The sequence below is a fragment of the Rhinoraja longicauda genome, unplaced genomic scaffold (genome assembly GCF_053455715.1).
Source record: "Rhinoraja longicauda isolate Sanriku21f unplaced genomic scaffold, sRhiLon1.1 Scf000135, whole genome shotgun sequence".
NCBI lineage: Eukaryota > Metazoa > Chordata > Chondrichthyes > Rajiformes > Arhynchobatidae > Rhinoraja > Rhinoraja longicauda.
Window position 1 is genome coordinate 167009 of NW_027601353.1, and position 26774 is coordinate 193782.

Sequence of the window (26774 nt, forward strand, 5' to 3'; positions counted from 1 at the left end):
TCACACGGGGCACGTTTCACGGCAGGTGTGGGCTTTCTGCTGAGAGAGATAAAAAAAGCTCTTCCCACAGACAGAACATGTGTATGGCCTCTCTCCGGTGTGGGTCCGCTGGTGTCGGTGGAGGTGCCCTGTCCGTGCAAAGCCCTTCCCACAGACAGAACATGTGTATGGCCTCTCTCCGGTGTGGGTCCGCTGGTGTTGGTGGAGGTCCCCTGCCTGTACAAAGCCCTTCCCACAGACAGAACATGTGTACGGCCTCTCTACGGTGTGGGTCCGCTGGTGTTGGTGGAGGTTCTCTGCCTGTGCAAAGCCCTTCCCACAGACAGAACATGTGTGCGGCCTCTCTCCGGTGTGGGTCCGCTGGTGTACATGGAGGTTCCCTGCCTGTGCAAAGCCCTTCCCACAGACAGAACATGTGTGCGGCCTCTCTCCGGTGTGGGTCCGCTGGTGTCGGTGGAGGTCCCCTGCCTGTGCAAAGCCCTTCCCACAGACAGAACATGTGTACGGCCTCTCTCCGGTGTGGGTCCGCTGGTGTAGGTGGAGAGTCCCTGCCTGTGCAAAGCCCTTCCCACAGACAGAACATGTGTACAGCCTCTCTCCGGTGTGGGTCCGCTGGTGTCGGTGGAGGTCCCCTGCCTGTGCAAAGCCCTTCCCACAGACAGAACATGTGTACGGCCTCTCTCCGGTGTGGGTCCGCTGGTGTCGGTGGAGAGTCCCTGAGTGTGCAAAGCCCTTCCCACAGACAGAACATGTGTACAGCCTCTCTCCGGTGTGGGTCCGCTGGTGTTCGTGGAGGCTCCCTGCCCGCGTGAAACACTTCCCACATTCTGCACATTCATGCCGTCTCTCCGTTATTCGTCCTGGAATATCACCTGACTTCCCTATTGCCCTCCTTCTGTCAGATGGTGTGAACGGACTCTGCTCACGTTTACTTTGTGGATCTGTGTCAACTCTGGGGGAAGAAGGTTGACCAGCTGGTGTTGGTCTGGAGGCTTCAGGATGCCTTCTTAAGTGCCTTGTAAGGTACTCCACCGTGGTGAATGCTACAGTGCAGTGAGGGCAGGGATGACAGTCTCCTTGGGTCACGCCGTCTACCGCTGGAGAAGGAAACAGAAATGATCATTTTCAGCAAAAAATCCACGCTCTGATTTGGAAGACAGATTAGTAAATGCTTCAGTGTTAATGGAGCTGCTCGGAGATGTTAATTGAAATAATTTACAGGCGTGACTAGTGAAAGATTGTGGGGAGGAGGGAGTTATCAATCACCAGATGATTCTGATAAAGACTCGAGGGGGATGGATTCTGTCTTTAATATCCCCAAGGAACAAGGTACACGTCAGCTCCAAAGACGTACAGGTATGTAGGTTAATTGGCTGGGTAAATGTAAAAATTGTCCCTAGTGGGTGTAGGATAGTGTTAATGTACGGGGATCACTGGGCGGCACGGACATGGAGGGCCGAAAAGGCCTGTTTCCGGCTGTATATATATGATATGATATGATAGTAAGTTTTTAAGAATTCTTCTAACCCTGTGTGATAACTGGCTTGTTAAAATGGGCAAGTGAAAAGCAAATTGCAGATGTCAAATAACATCATGAGCTGGGAGTTGCTGAGGACGACAGCAGGGCAAAGGGGCTGACTGCATCTTTGTAAATGCTCAGTGATTCAGCGTGAGTTGCTACAAGGATGTTTTGAATAAAATCAGTGCATCCACAAAGTTTTTGTGCTTCTGATACCTGCGACATCATTCAGCACAATTCTCTGCACTTCACTATTCTGCAAATTTCTCATCCTTACTACGACTGCTGCTTTGTTTTTGATCATAGTTTCTGACGTGCCACTTTAAACACCCGTAATTATTTTACAGTAAATTAGTTAAAGTTTGATTATGTTGAACAATCCCTGTTCCAGGCGTACACTGGCCCTATCCCTGACCTCTATCTCCGTCACATTGACAAGTGCATCGGTACTACCTCCTGCACCCATCCTGAACTCATGGACTTCATGAACTTCACCACCAATTTCCATCCTGCACTCAAATTCACTTGGACCATCTTTGACACCACCCTCGCCTTTCTTGATCTCAGTCTCCATCACAGGCTGACATCTATTACAAACCCACTGACAGTCCACAACTACCTTGTCTACACTTCTTCCCACCCTGCTTCCTGCAAAGACTCCATCCCCTACTCCTAATTCCTCCGTCTACGCAACATCAAGATGAGGGGTTCCCTACCAGGACATCTGACGTCCTCATTCTTTAGGGAATGGAGGTTCCCCTCTCCCATCAGAGATGAGGCCTCACTCCTGTTTCCTCGGTACCCCACAGCTCTGCCTTCCCCCCCTCTCCCTATTCGTAACTGAGACAGAGTCCCGCTAGTCCTTACCTTTCACCCCCATCAGCCCTCACATACAACACATAATCCTCCGACATTTTCGCCACCTCCAACGGTATCCCACCACTAGTCACGTCTTCCCATCTCCACCCCTTTCCGCCTTCCACAGAAACCGTTCCCTCCGCAACTCCCTGGTTAATTGGGCCCTTCCCACCCAAACCACCCCCTCCCCAGGTACCTTCCCCTGCAGGAGATGCAACATCTGCCCCAATACCTCCTCCTTCAAATCTGTCCAGGCACCCCAACAGTCCTTTCAGGTTGGGCAGAGGTTCACTTGCACCTCCTCCAACCTCATCTACTGTGTTCAAGATGTGGACTCTTATACATCGGCAAGACCAAACATAGACGGATTATGGCGATCGTTTTGCTGAACACCTTCACGCAGTCCGCCTGAACCTACCTGATCTCCTGGTTGCTAAACACTTTAATTCTCCTACCCATTCCCACACTGACCTTTCTGTCCTAGGTCTCCGCCATTGTCAGAGTGAGGTTAAACGCAAATTGGAGGAACAGCATCTCATATTTTGCTTGGGCAGCTTGCAGCCCAGTGGTATGAATATAGATTTCTCTAACTTCAAGCCACAGAATTCTCTGCCACAGAAGGTAGTTGAGGCCAGTTCATTGGCTATATTTAAGAGGGAGTTAGATGTGGCCCTTTTTGCTAAAGGGATCAGGGGGTATGGAGAGAAGGCAGGTACAGGCTACTGAGCTGAATGATCAGCCATGATCATATTGAATGGCGGTGCAGGCTCGAAGGGCCGAATGGCCTACTCCTGCACCTATTTTTTATGTTTCTATGTTTCTAACCCCGGCATTCCCTTTCTCTCTATCCCTCCCCCACCCATGTCGCACCAGCTTCTTATTTTCACATAAACAAACAGATAACAAAGGCCTGTTTCCCTTATTCACAAAATGCTGAAGTAACTCAGCAGGTCAGGCAGCATCTCAGGAGAGAAGGAATGGGTGACGTTTCGGGTTGAGACCCTTCTTCAGACTGATGTCAAGGAAGGATATAAGTGGAGACAGGAAGATAGAGGAAGAACTGGGAAGGGGAAGAGAGGGTCAGAGGAACTATCTAAAGTTGAGGTCAATGTTCATACCACTGGGCTGCAAGTTGCCCAAGCCAAATATGAGGTGCTGTTCCTCTAATTTCCGGTGGGCCTCACTATGGCACTGGAGGAGGCCCATGACAGAAAGATCATACTGGAAGTGGGAGGGGAAGTTGAAGTGCTCAGCCACCGGGAGATCAGGTTGGTTAAGGCGGACTGAGTGAAGGTGTTGAGCGAAACGATCGCCGAGCCTGCGTTTGGTTTCGCCGATGTAAAGAAATTGACATTTAGAGCAGCGGATGCAACGGATGAGGTTGGAGGAGGTGCAGGTGAACCTCTGTCTCACCTGGAAAGACTGTTTCTGTCCTTGGATGTAGTTGAGGGGGGAGGTAAAGGGACAGGTGTTGCATCTCGTGCGGTTGCAGGGGAAAGTGCACGGGGTTCGGGTGGTTTGGGTAGGAAGGGACGAGTGGACCAGGGAGTTACGGAGGGAACGGTCTCTGCGGAACGCAGAGAGGGGAGGGGATGGGAAGATGTGGCCAGTGGTGGGGTCCCGTTGTAGGTGACGGAAATGTTGGAGGATGATTTGTTGGATACTCTGGCTGATGGGGTGGAAGGTGAGAACGAGGGAGATTCTGTCCTTGTTGCGAATGGGGTGAGGGGGAGCAAGAGCGGAGCTGCGGGATACAGAAAAGGCCCTAGAGAGTGCCTCATCTATAATGGAAGAGGGGAAGCCCCGTTTCCTGAAGAATGAGGACATCTCTGATGCCCTAGTGTGAAACACCTCATCCCGGGCGCAGATGCGGCGTAGACGGAGGAATTGGGAGTAGGGGATAGACTTTTTGCAAGAGACAAGGTGGGATGAAGTGTAGTCCAGATAGCTGTGCAAGTCAGTGGGTTTATAGTAGATGTCAGTCAGTAGTCTTCCTCTTGTGATGGAGATGGTGAGGTCCAGAAACGGTAGGGAGATGTCGGAGATAGTCCAGAAATGGTAGGTTTCGTTTATTATTTTTACTTGTTTGCATATCTTTCATTCATTGTTCTTTATCTCTCTACATCGTCGTTTAATATCTCTCGTTTCCCTCTTCCCTAACTAGTCGGAAGTGTCTCGACCCAAAACATCACCCATCCCTTCTCTCACGAGATGTTGCCTGTCCCCCTGAGTAAATCCAGCATTTTATGTCTATCTGCAGCATCTGCAGTTCCTTCCCACACAATTAAAGTTGCCTGCAGTTCCCCGATTTGTGCAGAATCCTCACGTTTTGGGTCTTGGTTTGACATCCACATTGTGGTCCATGTGATTCCCAGCTCCTTGGCATAGTCATCACCGTACCAGACCAGCAACTCGCAGTGAGGAGGAACCGGCTTGCAGGTCCTGTAGTAAATGTTGCCCCGGTGCTGGAAGGCAACAAGGTTCTGTTCCCCCTCCTTTCTGGCACAGTTCACAAATCTGCAACACAACAAGCACAGATAGAAGGTACAACAGTCACTTAAAATTATAAGTGAACACAGAACGTAAAGTATATCAGCAAAGTCTGTTGAATGGGAGATGTCCCCAGCCATGGTCCAAATTCAACCTGAAATATTGTACACCCTTTGTCAGCACACTGCTGAAGGAAACTTGAACTTTGTTTCTCTTCCCACAGAAGCGGCCAGACCAATGCAGTATTTCCAGTCTTTTCTGTTTTTATGTCTACCTGGTATTACTGTTGTTGGTATTGTATTGATTACTTTCTATTTATCTGCATGTTATTGCGTTAACAGACTTGTTAAGCTGCAGGAAGTTAGAATTTCATTGTGGAACAATTAAACACTGTTGACCCTGGCTGTGTTATTTACAGGGAGGCAAAGACAGAGCAGCTGTGATGCAGCGTGGCGTGAATTGAGTTATTCTTCTCTTGGAATATTGGCTTCACGGAGATACCCCAGATTTTAACATCAAGACCTGATTTTAAACTGTGGCATCAGTCTCCCAGTCACAGATCAAGACATGACAGGCTGAATATTTGATGCAAAGTTTTGCAGCATCAGGTGACATTCCAAGAGCATGAGGCTTGAGATAGGAGTTGTGGGTCATGGAGTGATCCAAGGAGAAAGGCTGGTTTAGGCAAGGAAAGCATCGCCCAGACAGAATGCTGATTCTTTCTGGATTAATGAGTAAAATGGACAATTTCCCTTCCCCAAGTCATGTATTTCCCATTCATCCCCTCTTTTAAACTAAATAGTGGGGGGAGGGGGATGTCAAATGGGATAAACAAAGATGGAGTTGAAGGGAAAGAGAGTATAGGAAAAGTTATGACCCCAGAATTAATGGGACAGAAAGCTCACGAAAGGATAGGAGAGAATGGCCAAGTGTAATAGGAATCGATGTGAAAGGTGAGATGAGTAATAGAAACATAGAAAATAGGTGCAGGAGTAGGCCATTCGGCCCTTCGAGCCTGCACCGCCATTCAATATGATCATGGCTGATCATCCAGCTCAGTAGCCTGTACCTGCCTTCTCTCCATACCCCCTGATCCCTTTAGCAAAAAGGGCCACATCTCACTCCTTCTTAAATATAGCCAATGAACTGGCCTCAACTACCTTCTGAGGCAGAGAATTCCACAGACTCACCACTCTCTGTGTGAAGAAATGTTTTCTCATCTCGGTCCTAAAAGACTTCCCCCTTATCCTTAAGCTGTGACCCCTGGTTCTGGACTCCCCCAACATCGGGAACAATCTTCCCGCATCTAGCCTCTCCAACCCCTTAAGAATTTTATATGTTTCTATAAGATCCCCCCTCAGTCTTCTAAATTCCAGCGAGTACAAGCCCAGTCTATCCAGTCTTTCCTCATATGCAAGTCCCGCCATCCCAGGGATCAATCTGGTGAACCTTCTCTGTACTCCCTCTAAGGCAAGAACGTCTTTCCTCAGGTTAGGAGACCAAAACTGCACACAATACTCCAGGTGCGGTCTCACCAAGGCCCTGTACAACTGCAGCAGAACCTCCCTGCTCCTAAACTCAAATCCTCTTGCGATGAATGCCAACATACCATTCGCTTTCTTCACTGCCTGCTGCACCTGCATGCTTGCTTTCAATGACTGGTGCACCATGACACCCAGGTCACATTGCATCTCCCCTTCTCCCAATCGGTCACATTCAGGTAATACTCTGCTTCCCTGTTCTTGCTGCCAAAGTGGATAACCTCACATTTATCCACATTATATTGCATCTGCCATGCATTTGCCCACTCGCCTAATCTATCCAAGTCACTCTGCAGCCTCCTAGCATCCTCCTCGCAGCTAACACTGCCACCCAGCTTCGTGTTATCCGCAAACTTAGAGATGTTGCATTCAATTCCCTCGTCCAAATCATTAATATACACTGTAAATAACTGGGGTCCCAGCACTGAGCCTTGCGGTACCCCACTAGTCACTGCCTGCCATTCCGAAAAGGACCCGTTTATTCCTACTCTTTGCTTCCTGTCCGCCAACCAATTTTCTATCCACCTCAAAACTGAACCCTCAATACCGTGTGCTTTAAGTTTGTACACCAATCTCCTATGTGGGACCTTGTCGAAGGCCTTCTGAAAGTCCAGATATAACACATCGACTGGTTCTCCCTTATCCACTCTACTAGTTACATCCTCGAAAAATTCTATAAGATTCGTCAGACATGATTTGCCTTTGGTAAATCCATGCTGACTTTGTCCGATGATTTCACCACTTTCCAAATGTGATGCTATTGTTAAATCAAATTCTTTACCTTCAGTCTGAATAATCTCACGTGATACTGGATTAGCACATCAGATTTATTCCACCATGGGGTTCTTCCCGAGAAGATCTCCAGACACAACACTAGTGTCTGAAGAGACCTCAACTCAGGGGAGGGGAAGAACAACTTCTCGCAGTCAGACAGTGTGAGGAGAGGACAATAGCCCATCTCTTCTGTACACTCCTTATCACTCGTAAAGGGACAAACACATTCTGTTCCCAAGGATAACGTTTCTGCCACAAGCATCCATCTTACTGCTTTCCTCTAAAATAAGCATCCATTTTATATTAGCTAAAACAACAAAAGAAACCATCTTTACTACAACAAAATATAATATCTCTAATTGACTATACCAGCTAATAGCATAGATTCTCGCTATCACATCTTTAATAACTGACTAGCATTTTCCCCACTACCGATGTTAGGCTAACTGGTCTATAATCCCCCGTTTTCTCTCTCCCTCCCTTTTTAAAAAGTGGGGTTACATTAGCTACCCTCCAGTCCTCAGGAACTACTCCAGAATCTAAAGAGTTTTGAAAAATTATCACTAATGCATCCACTATTTCTGAGGCTACTTCCTTAAGCACTCTGGGATGCACCCTATCTGGCCCTGGGGATTTATCTGCCTTTAATCCATTTAATTTACCTAACACCACTTCCCGACTAACCTGGATTTCCCTCAGTTCCTCCATCTCATTAGACCACCGGTCCCCCGCTATTTCCGGCAGACGGTTTATGTCTTCCTTAGTTAAGACAGAACCAAAGTATTTGTTCAATTGGTCTGCCATCTCCTTGTTCCCTATGATCAATTCACCTGTTTCCGACTGCAAGGGACCTACATTTGCCTTAACTAATCTTTTTCTCTTGACATATCTATAAAAACTTTTGCATTCTGTTTTTATGTTCCTTGCCAGTTTTCCCTCATAGTCTATTTTCCCTTTCCTAATTAAGCCCTTTGTCCTCCTTTGCTGGACTCTGAATTTCTCCCAGTCCTCTGGTATGCTACTTTTTCTGGCTAATCTGTATGCTTCATCTTTTGTTTTAATACTATCATTGATTTCCCTTGTTAGCCACGGATGCACTACCTTTCCTGGTTTGTTCTTTTGCCAAACTGGGATGAACACTTGTTGTAGTTCATCCATGCGACCTTTAAATGCCTTCCATTGCATGTCCACCGTCAACCCTTTCAGCATCAATCGCCAGTCTATCTTGGACAATTCACGCCTCATACCCTCAAAGTTACCTTTCTTTAAGTTCAGAACACTTGTTTCTGAATCGACTTTGTCACTCTCCATCCAAATGAAGAACTCTACCATATTATGATCACTCTTGCCCAAGGGGCCCCGCACAACAAGACTGCTAACTAACCCTTCCTCATTACTCAATACCCAGTCTAGAATGGCCTGTTCTCTCGTTGGTTCCTCGACATGTTGGTTTAGAAAACCATCTCTCAAACATTCCAAGAAATCCTCTTCCTCAGCACCCCTGCCAGTTTGGTTCACCCAATCTATATGTAGATTGAAGTCACCCATTATAACTGCTGCACCTTTAGTGCATGCATTTCTAATTTCCTGCTTGATGCCATCCCCAACCTCACTACTGCTGTTAGGTGGCCTGTACACAACTCCCACTAGCGTTTTCTGCCCCTTAGTGTTTCGTAGCTCTACCCATATCGATTCCACTTCCTCCAAGCTAATGTCCTTCCTTTCCACTGCTTTAATCTCCTCTCTAACCAGTAACGTTACCCCACCTCCTTTTCCTTTCTGCCTATCCCGCTGAATATAGAATATCCCTGGATGTTGAGCTCACAGCCTTGGTCACCCTGGAGCCATGTCTCCGTAATCCCAACTATATCATAATCATTAACAACTATCTCCACATTTAATTCATCCACCTTATTACGTATACTCCTTGCATTGAGACACAAAGCCTTCAGGCTTGTTTTTACAACTCTCTTACCCCTTATACAATTATGTTGAAAAGTGGCCCTTTTTGATTTTTGCCCTGGATTTGTCTGCCTACCACTTTTACTTTTCACCTTGCTACCTGTTGCTTCTACCCTCATTTTACACCCCTGTCTCTCTGCTCCTGCTCCCATCCCCCTGCCACATTAGTTTAAATCCTCCCCGACAGCACTAGCAAACACTCCCCCTAGGACATTGGTTCCATTCCAGCTCAGGTACAGACCGTCCTGTTTGTACTGGTCCCACCTCTCCCAGAACTGGTTCCAATGTCCTAAAAATTTGAATCCCTCCCCCTTGCACCATTTTTCAAGTCACGTATTCATCTGAATGGATTAAAAGTGTTATATATGAATATGCAAAGTATAAGAAGTAAAGAGGATGAGCTTGAGGCTCAGTTAGAGATTGGTAGATATGACATTGTGGGGATTACAGAGACATGGCTGCAGTAGGATCACGACTGGGAACTGAATATTCAGGGTTATAAGTCCTATAGAAAGGACAGGCAGGTGGGCAGAGGAGGTGGGGTAGCTCTGTTGGGAAGGGATGAAATTCAGTCCTTTGTGAGAGGTGACATAGGGTCTGACGATATAGAGTCACTGTGGATAGAGTTGAGGAATTGTAAAGGTAAGAAGACACTAATGGGAGTTATCTACAGACCGCCAAACAGTAGCGTAGATATAGGGTTTAAGTTGCAGCAGGAGTTAAAACTGGCATGTAACAAAGGTTTGTGGTTATGGGAGATTTCAATATGCAGGCAGACAATAGGTGCAGGATGAGGCCATTCGGCCCTTCGAGCCAACACCACCATTCAATGTGATCATGGCTGATCATTCTCAATCAGTACCCCGTTCCTGCCTTCTCCCCATACCCCCTGACTCCGCTATCGTTAAGAGCTCTATCCAGCTCTCTCGAATACAATCAGAGCATTGGCCTCCACTGCCTTCTGAGGCAGAGAATTCCACAGATTTACAACTCTCTGACTGAAAATGTTTTTCCTCATCTCAGTTCTAAATGGCCTACCCCTTATTCTTAAACTGTGGCCCCTTGTTCTGGACTCCCCCAACATTGGGAACATGTTTCCTGCCTCTAATGTGTCCAACCCCTTAATAATCTTATACGTTTCGATAAGACCTCCTCTCATCCTTCTAAATTCCAGTGTATACAAGCCTAGTCGATCCAGTCTTTCAACATACGACAGTCCCACCATTCTGGGAATTAACCTAGTAAATCTACGCTGCACTCCCTCAATAGCAAGAATATCCTTCCTCAAATTTGGAGACCAAAACTGCACACAGTACTCCAGGTGCGGTCTCACTAGGGCCCTGTACAACTGCAGAAGGACCTCTTTGCTCCTATACTCAACTCCTCTTGTTATGAAGGCCAACATTCCATTGGCTTTCTTCACTGCCTGCTGTACCTGCATGCTTCCTTTCAGTGACTGATGCACTAGGACACCAGATCTCGTTGTACGTCCCCTTTTCCTAACTTGACACCATTCAGATAATACTCTGCCCTCCTATTCTTACCAACAACGTGGATAACCTCACACTTATCCACATTAAACTACATCTGCCATGCATCCGCCCACTCACACAACCTGTCCAAGTCATCCTGAAACCTCATAGCATCTTCCTCACAGTTCACAGTGAGACAGGGAAAATCAGGTTGGTTCTGGACCCCAAGAAAGGGAGTTTGCAGTGTGCCTTCGAGATGGATTCTTCGAGCAGTTTGTACTCCAGCCTACCAGAGAGATGACAATTCTGGATTCAGTGTTGTCCAACAAACCAGATTTAATAAGGGAACTTGAGGAACAGCTTGGAGGTAGTGACCATAATATTGAATAGTTTTAATCTGCAATTTGAGAGGGAGAAGGTTAAATCAGAAATGTCAGTGTTGCAGTTGAACAAAGGGGACTATGAAGGCATGATAGAGGAGCTGGCCAAGGTCGACTGGAAAAGGATCCTAGCAGGAATGTCGGTGGAACAGCAATGGCAGGAATTTCTGGGCATAATCCAGAAGATGCAGGATCATTTATTTCCAAAGAGGAAGAAAGATTCTAAGGGGAGTAAGCCAGAAGATTGGGGAACTTTCAAAGGACAACAGAAGGTAACAAAAAGGGCAATACGGGCTGAAAAGATGAAGTACGAGGGGAAGCTGGCCAGGAATATAAAGAAGGACAGTAAAAGCTTCTTTCAGTATGTTAAGAGAAAGAGATTAGTTGGGACAAATGTGGGTCTGTTGAAGGCAGAAACGGGTGAAATTATTGTGGGTAACAAGGAAATGGTGGAAGAGTTGAACAGGTACTTCGGATCTGTCTTCACTAAGGAAGACACAAACAATCTCCCACATGTACTAGAGGACAGAGGATCTAGGGAGACAGAGGAACTGAAAGAAATTTGCATTAGGCGAGAAATAGTATTGCGTAGACTGATGGGACTGAAGGTTGATAAATCCCCAGGGCATGATGGTCTGCATCCCAGGGTATTCAAGGAGGTGGCTCGAGAAATCGTGGACGTATTGGTGATCATTTTCCAATGTTCAATAGATTCACGATCAGTTCCTGTGGATTGGAGGGTCGCTAATGTTATCCCACTTTTCAAGAAAGGAGCGGGAGAGAAAACGGGGAATTATAGACCAGTTAGCCTGACATCGGTGGTGGGGAAAATGCTTGAGTCAATTATTAAAGAGGCAATAACAGCACATTTGACAAAAACGGCAGTAAAAGGATAAGTCCAAGTCAGCATGGATTTATGAAGGGGAAATCTTGCTTGACTAATCTTCTGGAATTCTTTGATGTGACAAGTAAAATGGATGAAGGAGAGCCAGTGGATGTAGTGTATGTAGACTTTCAGAAGGCCTTTGATAAGGGCCCACACGGGAGGTTGGTGAGCAAAATTAGAGCATATGGTATTGGGGGTAGGGTACTGACATGGATAGAGAATTGGAAGGCAGACAGGAAGCAAAGAGTAGGAATAAACGGGTTATTTTTGGAATGGCATGCAGTTGCGAGTGGAGTGCCGCAAGGCTCAGTGTTGGGGCCGCAACTATTCACCATATAAATTAATGGTTTGGATGATGGAATTATAAGTAACACTAGCAAGTTTACAGATGACACAAAGCATGAGGTTATCCACTTTGGTGGCAAAAACAAGGAGGCAGATTATTATCTCAATGGTGTCAGATTAGGTAAAGGGGAAGTGCAGCGAGACCTGGGTGTCTTTGTACAACAGGCACTGAAAGTAAGTGTGCAGGTACAGTAAGCGGTGAAGAAAGCCAATGGCATGTTGGTCTTCATAACGAGAAGATTTAAGTATAGGAGCAAAGAGGTCCTTCTGCAGTTGTATACGGCCCTGGTAAAACCACATCTGGAGTATTGTGTGCAGTTTTGGTCTCCTAATTTGAGGAAGGGCGTCCTTGCTATTGAGGCAGCGCAGCGTAGATTCACCAGGTTAATCCCTGGGATGGCGGGATTGTTATATGAGGAAAAATTGGACCTGTATTCACTGGAGTTTAAAAAGATGAGAGGGGATCTTATAGAGACGTATAAAATTATAAAAGGACTGTACAAGTTAGATACAGGAAAAATGTTCCCAATGTTGGGGGTGTCCAGAACCAGGGACTACAATCTAAGAATAAAGGAGAGGCCATTTAAAACTGAGGTGAGAAGAAGCATTTTCACCCTGAGAGTTGTGAATTTGTGGAATTCTCCGATACAGAAGGCAATGGAGGCCAATTCACTGGATGAATTTAAAAGAGTCAGATAGAGTTCTTGGGGCTAGTGGAATCAAGGGATATGGGGAGAAGGCAGGCACAGGTTACTGATTGTGGATGATCAGCCATGATCACAGTGCATGGCGGTGCCTGCTCAAAGGGCCAAATGGCCTCCTCCTGCACCTATTTTCTATGTTTCTTTCCCCTCACTTGCCCACCTTTGTCCCACCCCACCTCTCTTTTCCAGCTTTATTCCCTTGTACTCCATCAGTCTGAAAAAAGTCCCACCTGAAACGTTGTCTGTCGATTCCCTGCACAGATGCTGCCTGACCCACTGAGTTCCTCTCACACTTTGCTTTTACTCCAAGATTCCAGCATCTGCAGTCTCTTGTGTCTCCTTTCTTAAATAACCCAGTTATTGCTTATTATTATGATAAGCATTAGTCTTTCCCTTACCTCATCCAGTTCGATTTAGATTCATCCTGTGCATCAATGTATTCAGTGTCATTGTTTGCCTTACTGATCTATAAAAAAGATATTTGGTTTAAAAAAACCCCACATTGATAAAGAAAACAAACATGAAGCTTACAGTTCCCAGTTCCCTTCAACTAACAACCATTTCACCTATTTTACTTGATTACACTTTTATATCAGAGCACTCGAAAATTCCTGCGAATTAAATCACATGGCAAAGAAACTCCAAGAATATAATAAACATTTTGCAATTTCAAGGAGCTTTGTCGGGTTGTAATAGGTTTTAAAATTTTGGTAATATCACTGTGCTAATGATTTCTGATTAGTCAGAAACGTTCAATGTATTCTCAAACAAGGAGGTCGGACATCAGGGTGAAAGAGGGGCAGCAGAGCAGGAAGGAGATGGGGCACTGAGTCAGCTCAGAGATTGGGTGAGGGAGAGGGATGCCAGTCTGAGCAGTGAAGTGGGAATCACTGGAACAGAAGAGAAAGACAAAGAGCACAGACCCTTCAGTCTCTATTCACATTGACAACCAAATTAAAATGGAAACATGTAATTAAGAATCTAAGTTACAGAAATTATTTTCAGTTAGCTTCAAACTGTTTCTTTATTGGTAAGAAACTTGATGACTTTGATTAGAATATAAAATAAATCAGCTACAAAAAAATTGTAATAAAAACAGAGAGTTCAGGAGATACCCAGCATGGCCGGCAGCATTCGTGGAGGATAAAACACAGCTCACATTTCAGGATGATGATCTTTCTTCAACAAATGTTATCAAACCTGCTGAGCATTTTCCATGATGAACTATTGGAACCACTTACCGCCCATGAATACCCACTGATAGCAGCTTCTTCTTCATTTGAAACTTCTCCTTCATAGGGTCCAAAATAAATGCCCCTGGGAATAACCTTCCCTTCATTCCAGACGCCAAGACCGGCTTTACGAATTTTGGACGTGGCAATGCTGAGGCCCTCTGGTAGAGTTAAATGAGCTGTATCGGGGCGATTGCAATCAATGACAGTGTCCTTCATGAAGATTGGTTGGCCATGCACAGGGCATTCTTCAGTAAAAAATGTCTCACGTGCTTCACAAACTAAAACGGAAAATATAAAATTAAGAACTGATCAGGGTGTTGGCGTTATTGAAAATGGCTGCACTTGGTACTGAAAATGCTTGTTGATCCACAAAAGATGTTACCTTATTAAAAGTATTTCAGAATATAATACGACCATGATGTAGATGTTGTGCAGGAGATCTTGGAAAAATTACTCTTTCCAAAATTACTCTTCTGAGGAAGCATTGAAAATGTGAGAGATTAATAGTGGCCGATTTGTGAAGAATCCCTTTGTGATGTTTGTCCCCCATGAATATCTTCGGGGTAAGATGCCGCTATTAAATTCAAAATGGCTGCCGTGTTGAACTGAATGGATATTTATAAACATCAAGAGAAAAATCATGACCATGGAATATAATTTTGCATTTAGTAATAACAAGCATGATGTAATGCAGAGTATGTTTAACGGTAACAGTGCTGTAGTGCATGGAGTCAACTCCAAGAAAAGTGTTTTGAAGGATAAAAGTAAGTCTATTATGTGAACTTATGAAGCATTTGTAACAAGGCAGATTAAGACCATTGACATAGGTGCAGGAGTAAGCCATTCGGCCCTTCGAGCCAGCACCACCATTCAATGTGATCATGGCTAATCATCCACAATCAGTTCCCTGTTCCTGCCTTCTCCCCATATCCCTCGATTCCACTAGCCACAAGAGTTCTATCTAACTCTCTTTTGAATGCAGCCAGTGAATTGGCCTCCACTGCCTTCTGAGGCAGAGAATTCTACAAATTCACAACTCTCTGGGTGAAAAAGTTTCTTCTCACCTCAGTTTTAAATGGCCTCCCCTTTATTCTTAGAATGTGTCCCCTGGTTCTGGACTGCCCCAACATTGGGAACATTTTTCCTGCATCTGCCTTGTCCAGTCCCTTTATAATTTTATGTCTCTATAAGATCCCCTCTCATCATTCTAAACTCCAGTGAATATAACCATAGTCTTTCCAATCTTTCCTCATGACAGTCCCTCCATCCCAGGGATTAACCTCGTGAACCTACAATGCACTGCCTAAATAGCAAGGACGTCCTACTTCAAATTAGGAGACAAAAACGGCACACAATACTCCAAATGTGGTCTCACCAGGGCCCTATACAACTGCATAAAGACCTCTTTACTCTTATACTCAAATCCTGTTGTTATGAAGGCCACAGCCTGCTGTACCTGCACGCTTACTTTCAGTGACTGGTGTACAAGGATACCAAGGTCTTGTTGCAATTCCCCTTTACCTAATCTGACACCATTGATATAATAATCTGCTTCCTTATTTTGGCCGCCAAAGTGGATAACCTCACAGTTATCTACATTATACTGCATCTGCCATGCATCTGCCCACTCACTCAACCTGTCCAATTCACCTAGCAACCTCCTAACATTATCCTCACAGTTCCCACTGCCACCCAGCTTTGTGTCATCCGCAAACGTGCTAGTGTTACTTCTACTTCCATCATCCAAATCACTTATATTGTAAATAGTTGTGGCCCCAGCACTGAGACTTACGGCACTCCACTCACACTGCCTGCCATTCTGAAAAGGACCCGTTATTCCTACTCTTTGCTTCCTGTCTGCCAACCAATTCTCTACCCATGTCCATACCCTACCCCCAATGCCATGTGATTTAATTTTGCTCACCAACCTCCCGTGTGGTACCTAATCAAACAACGGCTTTCTGAAAGTCTAGAAACACTACATCCACTTGCTCTCCTTCATCCATTTTACTTGTCACATCCTCAAAAAATTCCAGATGATTAGTCAAGCAGGATTTCCCCTTCATAAATCCATGCTGACTTGGACCAATCCTTTTACCACTATCCAGATGTGCCGTTATTACCTATTTAATAATTGACTCCAGCATCTTCCCCACCACCGATGTCAGGTTAACTGGTCTATAATTCCCCGTTTCCTCTCTCGCTCCTTTCTTGAAAAGTGGGATTACATTAGCTACCCTCCAATCCACAGGAACTGATCCTGAATATATTGAACATTGGAAAATAATCACTAATGCGTCCATGATTTCTAGAGCCACCTCCTTGAGTACCCTGGGATGCAGACCATTAGGCCCTGGGGATTTATCAGCCTTCAGTCCCATCAGTCTACCCAATCCTATTTCTCGCCTAATGCAAATTTCTTTTAGTTCCTCTGACTCCCTTTATACTCTGTCCACTAGTGCATCTGGAAGATTGTTCGTGCCCATTAGTGAAGACAGGTCCAAAGTACCTGTTCAAATCTTCAGCCATTTCCTTGTTACCCATAATAATTTCACCCGTTTCTGCCTTCAAGGGACCCACATTTGCCTTTACTAATCTTTTTCTCTTAACATACCTAAAGAAGCTTTTACTATCCTTCTTTATATTCTTGGCCAGTTTCGCTTCCTACCTCATCTTTTCAGCCCGTATTGCCCTTTTTGCCGTCTTCTGTTGTCCTTTGAAAGTTGCCCACTCCTCTGGCTTCCTGCTACTCTTTGCTATCTTATACATCTTTTCTTTTCGTTTTATTCCATCTCTAACTTCCCTTGTCAGCTACGGTTGCCTCCTCCTCCCGTTAGAATCTATCTTCGCCTTTGGAATGAAATGATCCTGCATCTTCTGGATTATGCCCAGAAATTCCTGCCATTGCTGTTCCACCGTCATTCCTGCTAGGATCCCTTTCTATTTCACCTTGGCCAGCTCTTCTCTCATGCCTTCATAGTCCCCTTTGTTCAACTGCAACACCGACACTTCTGATTTAACCTTCTCCCGCTCAAATTGCATATTAAAACTAATTATACTACAGTCACTACCTCCAAGCGGTTCCTTTACCTTGAGTTCCCTTATTAAATCTGGTTCAATGGACAACACGAAATCCACAATTGCCTTCTCCCTGGTAGGCTCCAATACAAGCTGTTCAAAGAATCCATCTTGGAGGCAATCTACAAACTCCCTTTCTTGGGGTCCTGTATCATACTGATTTTCCCAGTCTGCCTGCATATTGAAACCTCTTTAACCACCCTACTAGCATTACCTTTGTTACATGCCAATATTAACTCCTGATGCAACTTGCACCCTATATCCAGGCTACTGTACCTTTATTACTTGCCAATTTTAACTCCTGATGCAACTTGCACCCTATAACTATGCAAAAAGAAAAGAGATTTAATAAAGTATACAATGTAGAAAAGTAAATGCATGGTTTGTATCTAAACTGCACTTTACCAAATGCAAGACAAGGTTGAGGTGGCCGGACTAATATAATTTTACATGAGTGCAACTGTGATGAACAGATTTGGCTCAGGGAATCATGTGGTGGAATAAGAGAGAAGGTTAATCAAAAATGTCAAAGAAAGAGAGCATTTCACAAAAGGGAAATCAAATATTTGTGTTGTCAAATTCAATCTTCATATAGAAAGGAAAAAAATGCTGAATTTGTGGGAAAATGAATTTGAAACTGAAATGAGTCTGGAAATGTTCTATCCAAGATGAATGCTGGTAATCCCAGCAAGTCAGAGAAGAATTATGGAAATAAAAACAGTGTTAGCATCTCACATTGAAGTTCCAACAAAGGGTCTTCCTCCTCAAACATTAGTTGTGTTTCTCTTTCCACAGATGATGCTGGATATCTTGTGCAACATGACAGAATTAACTGGTAGCTTTGCAATAAAGAATCCTTTGGGACTCCTTGTTTAAATGACAGGAACGTACATTGATCTTATGAGTGATGAAGTGAAAACAGAACATAGAGAAATATATTAAGCCATTTACTGATATATTAAGGTCAGATTGCTTAGATTAGGAAATTAAATGGAAAGTTATGACAGTTGGCAAATAGACATCTTCAAAGACATCTTCGAGCAAGGCACCTGCAATGTTTCCAAGATTATTGCTGACAAGAAGGTAGATGGCAAAATAACTCACAAAATGACATAGATACCCACAAAATGACATAGCAGGAAAAGTTAAAAGACAAGAAGATAAAGATTAACAATTCATTGTTCTTCCCACAATGTATCACAACAGTTTGATTAATATTTTTGGTAACGTCAGTTGGTCATACTGCACATAGCCCTACATTAATAATACACAAAGCAATACTCTTACATTCACATCCTTTATGATGCCCAGAGTTACCAGGAAAGTGCCCACATAAATTGGACATGAACCACACTTTCTTTAAACAGTCACTGTCAGTTTACCGGGGAATCAATGTCAGATTCCAATGTCTGACAAAATTCCAGAAGTTAACATCAAATGTTACGGAAAGTACCAGTGATTAATGTTAAAAGAAAAAAATTCTTCATGAGTGAACACAATTTTGTGCTCTTGAACCAAAGCCCGCATTGTTCCACCATTGCACTGGCTACCAATGCACCATGCCATCACTTCAATGCTCCTAATGAAATATGGTTGCTTTGAAGAAATAAATTGGTTCCTTTGGACATGCACAGGTAATCGTCATTACGGAGCTCCTGTTCTTTTGTATAGATGATCCTCTCTTTATTTCGTAAATTATAAATTATTTTGTCTGTCTGTTTGGTCGTTTCCTCGCTTGTAGATCCCAAAACTGAAAAAAGAAAGCTAAAAATAACCTAATTACATTGTTTCAAGTCAGGTAAGTGGTTGAACTGTAAAATATGGAAGTTAGTTACATAATATGCAACATGTTCTATGAATTGAATTGAATTGACATGGTGGTAGTCAGATGGTCATTATATCATCTCCATCATTTACTGGAATGCACAGGAGTTACTCATTTTGAGTTTTACTTTTACAAACAGAATTACCTGTTGCTCTTTTGATTCTTTTCATCAACACTGTGCCTTCCTTCGTTTCCTCAGCGGCTCCTCCCAAATCTCTTTTGCCCTCCCCTGTAATGACCTGTAAAGAGACATTTTGGTGCAACCTGTGATTCATAAGGACACAAATAGATTGGCTCTACTTCTTCTCGATTATTTCTTCCATCGCATTATTAACTTGGATACTCAAATAAGCTACTAATAAAAGCAGTAACTGCCTTGTGTGCAATATTTCAGTGAACTCTCGTCTTTCATACTCTACTCTAAAAGGAAGTTTGATATTGTCAGCAAATATGGGAAAATGTGGGAACAATTGTTCCTCTTTCAACAATAAAAACTTATTTGCGAATGTTAGCACCTGACTCCAACAGCAGTGACGAAGATTTGTCTAAAAAGCAGTCATTTCTATCTTGTAGAAAATAAAATGCCAATGTAGAGCCACTCTGTTAATTCTCACATGTCCTTTATCCTGGGAATAATTTCTGTTCTTACCTTTACGACGGGCTTTCTTTTCGTATTCTTGCCTTTTGCATTCTTAAAAGGATGCCTAAAGATTCTGACTCCTTAGGAAAAAAAGTGCCACATCAGTGCTGCTTTGGAAAAGCACAGACTGTATCTCAATAGTTTGGCAATTCTGGATATATCTAATGTTTTAGAGTTAAAAATGGAAGCAACATATCACAAAATTAAAAATTAGGAAAAGTAAATTTACATTTCATAAATAACACATTGGGAAAAACATTTCCAATTTAACAAGTATCCTACCACTTCAAAGATAAGAATAAAATCACCCTTGCACCAGATTCCATAGGCTAATGGCCAAATTGATTAGAATCAATTATAGTTGAAAAACTGCATTTAATATTTCAAACAGATTTAAATTACGTTTTGCATTTTTTGTCAGAAGTTTAGGTGTCGAATCCTCATCTGATTCGCTAGATTCGTAGACTTGGGTTTGACGCCTTCTCCTCCGATTTGTCATGAATTCTGGCTTTGGTACATCCAATCCTGTGAAAAATAAAAATGCTCATCATCTGTTATGGCCAACTTCAAGTATTTATCTTCACTGAACTTAACAGTGCAAAGTGATATAATGATAACATTGCAAAGTGATATTTCGACAGATATTTATCTGTCGAAATATCACTTTGCAATGTTATCATTATTTCCTCCAGAGTATTCATGCTATTATTCAATTGTCACGTCTATTTGACAAAGACAGCAAACAACCTTACAATTATTTTTCAGAGTTAAAGAAAAATCAACCAGCATGAAGAGTATGACAGATGAGAATGTGTATATTTCCAGGTCAGAAATCGCAATGACCACTCGTCCCTGTGGTAAGTGAAATCAATCAGAATTCTTCTTTCCATTCCTCCAGGTTTAAAGTAATGGCTTATTCTAGCTGCCTGTACTCACAGTGACACTTTGTGCCATGGTTGAGTAAATGGATTGAATAATGAACAACTAGGGCAACCCACCTCTTCATTATTGGGAACATTGACCTTTGTCCAATTTCTGATTTCAGGACTGTGACAAGTTGCAACATCAAAAAGCATAACTGTGCCCAATGTCTATGGGGTTGTGCTATCCATGGTCACCATCTTCTGAATGACATAAAGCTTTGGTATTGATTGTAAAGTTAGTTCAATTTGAAATCACTGATGGAATTTTTGAATGTTGGTAAGGAACCTCTCCTGGAGGAAATAGTCATTAAAAGCAAAACTGTACATATCCTGCTGCCAATAATCTGGGACTAATCACAAGTCTGCTGGGTGTACTCATTTCATCAAAAGTTATAAGACAAATCTTACGGTTTGACACACGTAACCTGCCTGATATATTATTATTAACTCCTGCCTGATATATCAATGCCTTGCAAAATCAATAAATTTGCAAGGCATTAATATATCAGGCAGGAGTTTCTCCCTTGGGACCTTTCAAATTTTCCAATGACCAGTGGGGTTAAGTTGCTGCCTTACAGCGAATGCAGCGCCGGAGACTCGGGTTCGATCCCGACTACAGGTGGTGTCTGTACGGAATTTGTACGTTCTCCCCGTGGGTTTTCTCCAAGATCTTCAGTTTCCTCCCACACTCAAGATGTACAGGTATGTAGGTTAACTGGCTTGGTAAATGTAAAAAGAAATTGTTCCTAGAAGTGTATAGGAAAGTGTTAATGCGGGGATCGCTTGTCGGCGCGGACCCAGTGGGCCGAAAGGGCCTGTTTCCGCACTGTATCTCAAAAACTCAAAAAAGTGTGTGTGCACATAAAAATGAGGGCAGGAACAGATACCGCAACATTTACTCTCAACATTATCTTTCAGACATTTGTTTATTTTTTGAAAGAATGAGGGCATCACAGGCAGAGCTGGCATTTCTTGTTCTTTCCAAATTGCTCCTTGTGTGACATGGTGCAGAATGTGGAGGTTGTGGTGCTCCCAAGCACCCATTGCCCTCAACCTTTATGATGTAGAGGCTGCAGGTTTGGGACATGTTGTTATAGAAGTCTTACCACAAAGACTCCAGTGCATTATGGGGATAGTAAACAGTGCATTTCAGGTTGGAGAAACCAGTGTACTTTGGAATGAAGAGTGCCAGGCCTCTTGAGTGTTGTGGATGATCTCTTCCAGGGATGTTGAGATACATTTCAATGTCCACATTGATATCCCTGGTTTATTGGCAATCCCTTGGTGTAGAGGATCACTACTCCCATTCCAGCTCTGTCAGTTTTGAGAGAACTGATTCTGTAGGTCTTTGAGTAAGCTAAAGATTCTGCTGCTGATGTCTATATGAGTGAATGGCTTATGAGGTTGGGATCATGATATTTTTGAGACTCTTTGATTTCCTGAAGAGGTCAAAAGGCCTTCCAGGTTGTCCTCCTCAATCTTGAACAGCCATATATCAAGGATTCCCACAAATTAATTATGCTGTTACATTTTCACAAAGGGCAGCCATAAAGCATTTTCTGCATTCTGCAAGATCTGGAGCCTTGATGCCACTTTGTTCATCTGGGAGAAACCAATGCCGATGGTTTACATAATCCTGTCAATTAATTTGCAGAATTTTACAGAGAGCAGTTGGTTTATGTTAATTGTTGTCACGTGTTTGCAATACTGGGAAAAGCTTTAACTTGCATGCTATCCAATCAAATCACATAATACATCACAAGTAGAAAAGGTAGAGTGAAGGGAAAGATGGCAGACTGCAAAATATATTTCTCAGTATTGTCATGCAACAGTTCCAGAGAAAATCAACTAGGTTGGAGAATCGGGACTGTATCTAGCTTATCGAAGGACCATTCAGTAGTCTGTTAACTGTGGGAAACAGTGGCTGTTGTTTCAATGAGATTGGTCCACAAAGAATTGTTGGTAATCTTACGCCCAAGAATCATTTGAACTTTGGCACTATTGATGATGATTGGGGCATGTATTCTATCCTAAAGTCGAGAACTAGCTTTTCATCTTGTGACATTGAAGGGAATGTTGTTAATTTAACACTGTTACAAGGAACTCTTTCTCCTTCCTGTACTCTGTCTCCTCATTGTTCATGACCAGACAGCGGTGTCATCTGCAAACTTATAGATGCGTCATTAATGACACATTTGATTAAGCATCTACAAACTTGTGGAGCCTGTTGCAAGTAGTACCTGTCTCTGAGACATTAAGGAGAGCAGGAATTACTGTTGCACAGTGGACCAAACAGTTAGTCTCAGATTGGAGTCTGTATCTTCAATTACTCATTCCTTCACACAACAGAAATCACTGCCTGTGTTTTCCTCCAATGGTTTTTTCCAGACATATGGAAATATATTCCCATTTTCCAAGGCTCATTACGGAAATGTTTTGCAGGAGTGTGCTGTACTTGAGGGAGCAGTGACATGTTAAGAGAGGAACTTCAAGGATAAAACACAAAGTGTTGGAATAACTCAGTCTCTGGCATGCACAAGTGATGACACAGATTTGTTTGATCCCGATCCCAATTTTTCCAAATTATGTCAAGTTTATTGTTGTATGCATGTACGATGTAGATACAATGAAAGGCTACTTTGCAGAAGCATAACAGGTTTAGAGACGGATATACATAAAACTAATTATGTAGAAATTCTGTAAGACTGCTGCGAGAAGACTGTGCAACTCTACAAGACATCAGTCAAATTGCGTTGTTATGAAAAGTCTATGGTTGTGCAATAGGAATCACGGTTCCATTAGGATTGCACATATGGTTTCAAGAATATAGTTGTCAGAAAGTAGCAGATCCTGGTGGTGAGACTTCAGGCTTCAGTACCTCCTACCTGATTGTAGCAGCAAGATGAGAGAACAGCCCGGATGAATGGGAACCTTGATGACCGATGCCGCCTTCTTGAGGTGGGTTCTCATGTAGATGCTATTGATGGTGGGGAGGTGTGTGCCTGTGATGGACTGGGTCGAGTCCACCACACCATACAGCCTCTTGCATTCCTCTGCATTGGATTGCCTTAGCAGGCCATGATGCAACCAGTCAGGATACTTTCTACAGTACATCTGCACAAGTTTGTTAAGAGTTCAGCTAGAGGTTATTGTTGCAGCACCATTCAACCAATTTCCCTCTCTCTCACATCCAGTTGCAAAGGAAGGCACAGAGAACCAGGTACTGGGCCTTACTGGTAATTTGGAGGGGATGATAGTGTTGAATGCCAAGCCGTAGTTGATGAATAGCTGTCTGACATGTATTCTCGATGGTCTACAGCAGAGTGCAGAGCCAGTGAGATAGCATTACTGTTGACCAGCTTTGAAAGTTCAAACTGAAGTGGATCCAAGTCATAAAACATAGAAAATAGATGCAGGAGGCCATTTGGCCCTTCGAGCCAGCACCGCCATTCATTGTGATCATGGCTGATCATCTACAATCAGTAACCTGTGCCTGCCTTCTCCCCATATCCCTTGATTCCACTATCCCCTAGAGCTCTGTCTAACATTTGTGAGGCAAGAGTGGATTTGCACCCTTTGCAACCTCTGTTGGCACTTTATTACCGTGAATCTAAGTGCTACCAGATGGAAGACAGTAAGGTAGATCACAGTGGCCTTCTTAAACATGGGAACGATAGACCCAATGTTGGATCAGGTGGGAACCTTGAGCACAGATGCAAGAGGTTGAGGATATTCCTGAATTCTCAAAGTAGTTACTCGACACAGGTTTTTCGTACTCAGCCATGAACACTGTCTGGACTGGATGCTTGATGTAAACTCACTTTCTTGAAGGAAAATCTGCCAATGACTTCAGAGACCAAGATCACAAGGAAGAAGCCAACAGCAATTATGTTTATCAAAGAACAGGAATGTTCAATATCCTCAGACATATTGTCAAAGTATACCTGTGGAATGAAATGGTGAAAAGGAAGGATCTCACCAAGGACCTGGTCTCAGAAACCACAGATCTATTTAGTTTTCATGTGGGGAAAAAAAACTCATGTCAGAATGCATCATTAGAAAAGGGCAAAAAGGAAAAAAAAAGTAGACAAAATTTTGTACAAACCAACAGCAAGCATGGCTTCATAATTCCGCTTCACGTTCTTATAACGGAGCTTCTCCCAGTCACTTATTTCTTCAAACTCTTCCTTGGAAAAATAGCCAGCAATGTCTTTGAACTTGTCAGCATCCTGGAAAAACAAACATTGTATCTGATTCACTTTGGTGCATAATCTGTAATCATCAGATATGAATTCCAAAACAGATTTGAAAATATCATTTTTAAAATTTAATACAGGACAATTCCAGGATAAAGAATCACAACTTAAAATTAAAGGGTAACTTCTTCAGGATAGAAATTAGATATTTCTTCACTCAGAATATAGTGAGTTTTTTTTCTACGGTTGAAAGAAATCAGCTGTTAATTACATTCCAGGAAGATCAACACATTATTGATTCCAAGAAGTAATAAACCATATCACAGTAAGAGAGGAAACTGCATTTAGAGTGCAGGTCTGGCGTGATCTGCCTGAAAGGTCCAGACCCAAAATGTTGCCTGTCAAGATTCAAGATCGCAACTTCCAGCCAACAGACATCAGTGTCTACATTTCTGGCAATGAAGACAGTGACAATCATGGACTTCCCCCACACTGAAATCAGGAGCAGCACACAGTGGCTCCTGCAAAAACACTATTTAAAAAAAAAAAAATTGCCCGAGATAATAATCAGCTAGCCAGGCAGCATCTGTGGAGGTAGAAACGGAGTGAATATTTCAGGTTAATATTCTTTCCTCACAGCTGGGGAAAGTTGCCAGATGGAGACAGACAACTAGAAGGATGAGGGAGATGGTCTGAATGGCCTCCCAGATCAATATTAATGTCAGTGATCCACTTCAGAGACCATGGAGCTCATCCATTCCTCATTGACACCAATTCCTGGGGTTGTGATGATCTGTGAAGGAGCAGCAACATTTTCCCCGTTCCCAGGCTCCCGAGAGGACATTTATCCGGCATCTTCTGCCCACTCTCCAAGTCAAAGCTCCCTGGAGTCTCACCTCTGAGCCCTGCATCCCAGACATGGTCTCGTCTCCTTCAGCAGCACCTCGGTCTCCCTTCCTGAGCTCAGCCATTCACTTCACAGCTCACCTCGACTAAATCTCACCTCGGCAACACCCCACCTCGACTAAACCCCTCCTTCACTAAACCCCACCTCGACTAAACCCCACCTTGACTAAACCCCACCTCGATGAAACCCCACCTCGACTAAACCTGACACCTCGACTAAATCCTCGCCTTGACTAAACTTTACCTCAATAAACGTCGCCCCTCAACTAAACACACCTCACTACTATATTTCACCTCACACCTAAACCCCTCACCTCCACTAAATCTCACACCTCACGACTAATCTTCTTCTCACTCTTAAACCTCGCCTCGACTAAACCTCACCTCGACTAAACCCTTGCCTCGACTAAACTTTACCTCAAACCTCACTAAACCGCCTTGGCTAAACCCCACCTCACCTCAACTAAACCTCACCTTGTCTAAACCTCGCCTCAACTAAATCTCAATTAACTAAATTTCACTAAACCTCAAAACTCACTGAATCTCACCTCACTAAACTGCACAAGACTAAACTTTACCTCAACTAACCCTCCCGCCACACGACTAAACTTTACCTCAACTAAACCTCACCTCAACCCAAACCTCACCTTGACTCAACCCCACACCTCAACAAAACCCTCTCCTCCACTAAACTTTACCTCAACTAAACCTCACCTCACTAAACCGCCTTGGCTAAACCCCACCTCACCTCAACTAAACCTCCCACCTCACGACTAAACTTTACCTCAACTAAACCTCACCTCGTCTAATCCTCACCTCAACTAAATCTCAATTAACTAAATTTCATTAATGCGCAAAACTCACTGAATCTCACCTCACTAAACTGAGCAAGACTAAACTTTACCTCAACTAAACCTCCCACCTCACCACTAAACTCCGCCTCACCACTAAACTCCGCCTCACCACTAAACTCCGCCTCACCACTAAACTCCGCCTCACCACTAAACTCCGCCTCACCACTAAACTCCGCCTCACCACTA

At 43.5% G+C, this 26774-nt stretch overlaps 2 protein-coding genes across 2 annotated transcripts in view; one reads left to right on the plus strand and one right to left on the minus strand.

The window, feature by feature from the left end:
• Positions 1 to 25748, minus strand: LOC144590106 (histone-lysine N-methyltransferase PRDM9-like). The gene is made up of 10 exons (XM_078394968.1): positions 25725 to 25748; positions 24454 to 24576; positions 22848 to 22878; positions 20112 to 20234; positions 19719 to 19789; positions 19215 to 19308; positions 14173 to 14444; positions 13330 to 13397; positions 4704 to 4894; positions 1 to 1097 (listed from the first exon to the last, which is right to left on the minus strand). The coding sequence occupies exons 1-10, from the start codon at positions 25746 to 25748 to the stop codon at positions 1 to 3; spliced, it is 2094 nt and encodes a 697-aa protein (XP_078251094.1).
• The window catches only part of LOC144590102 (sialic acid-binding Ig-like lectin 13), a 202951-nt gene that overhangs the window by 118189 nt on the left and 57988 nt on the right, over positions 1 to 26774 (plus strand). The gene's annotated exons all lie outside the window — the stretch shown is intronic.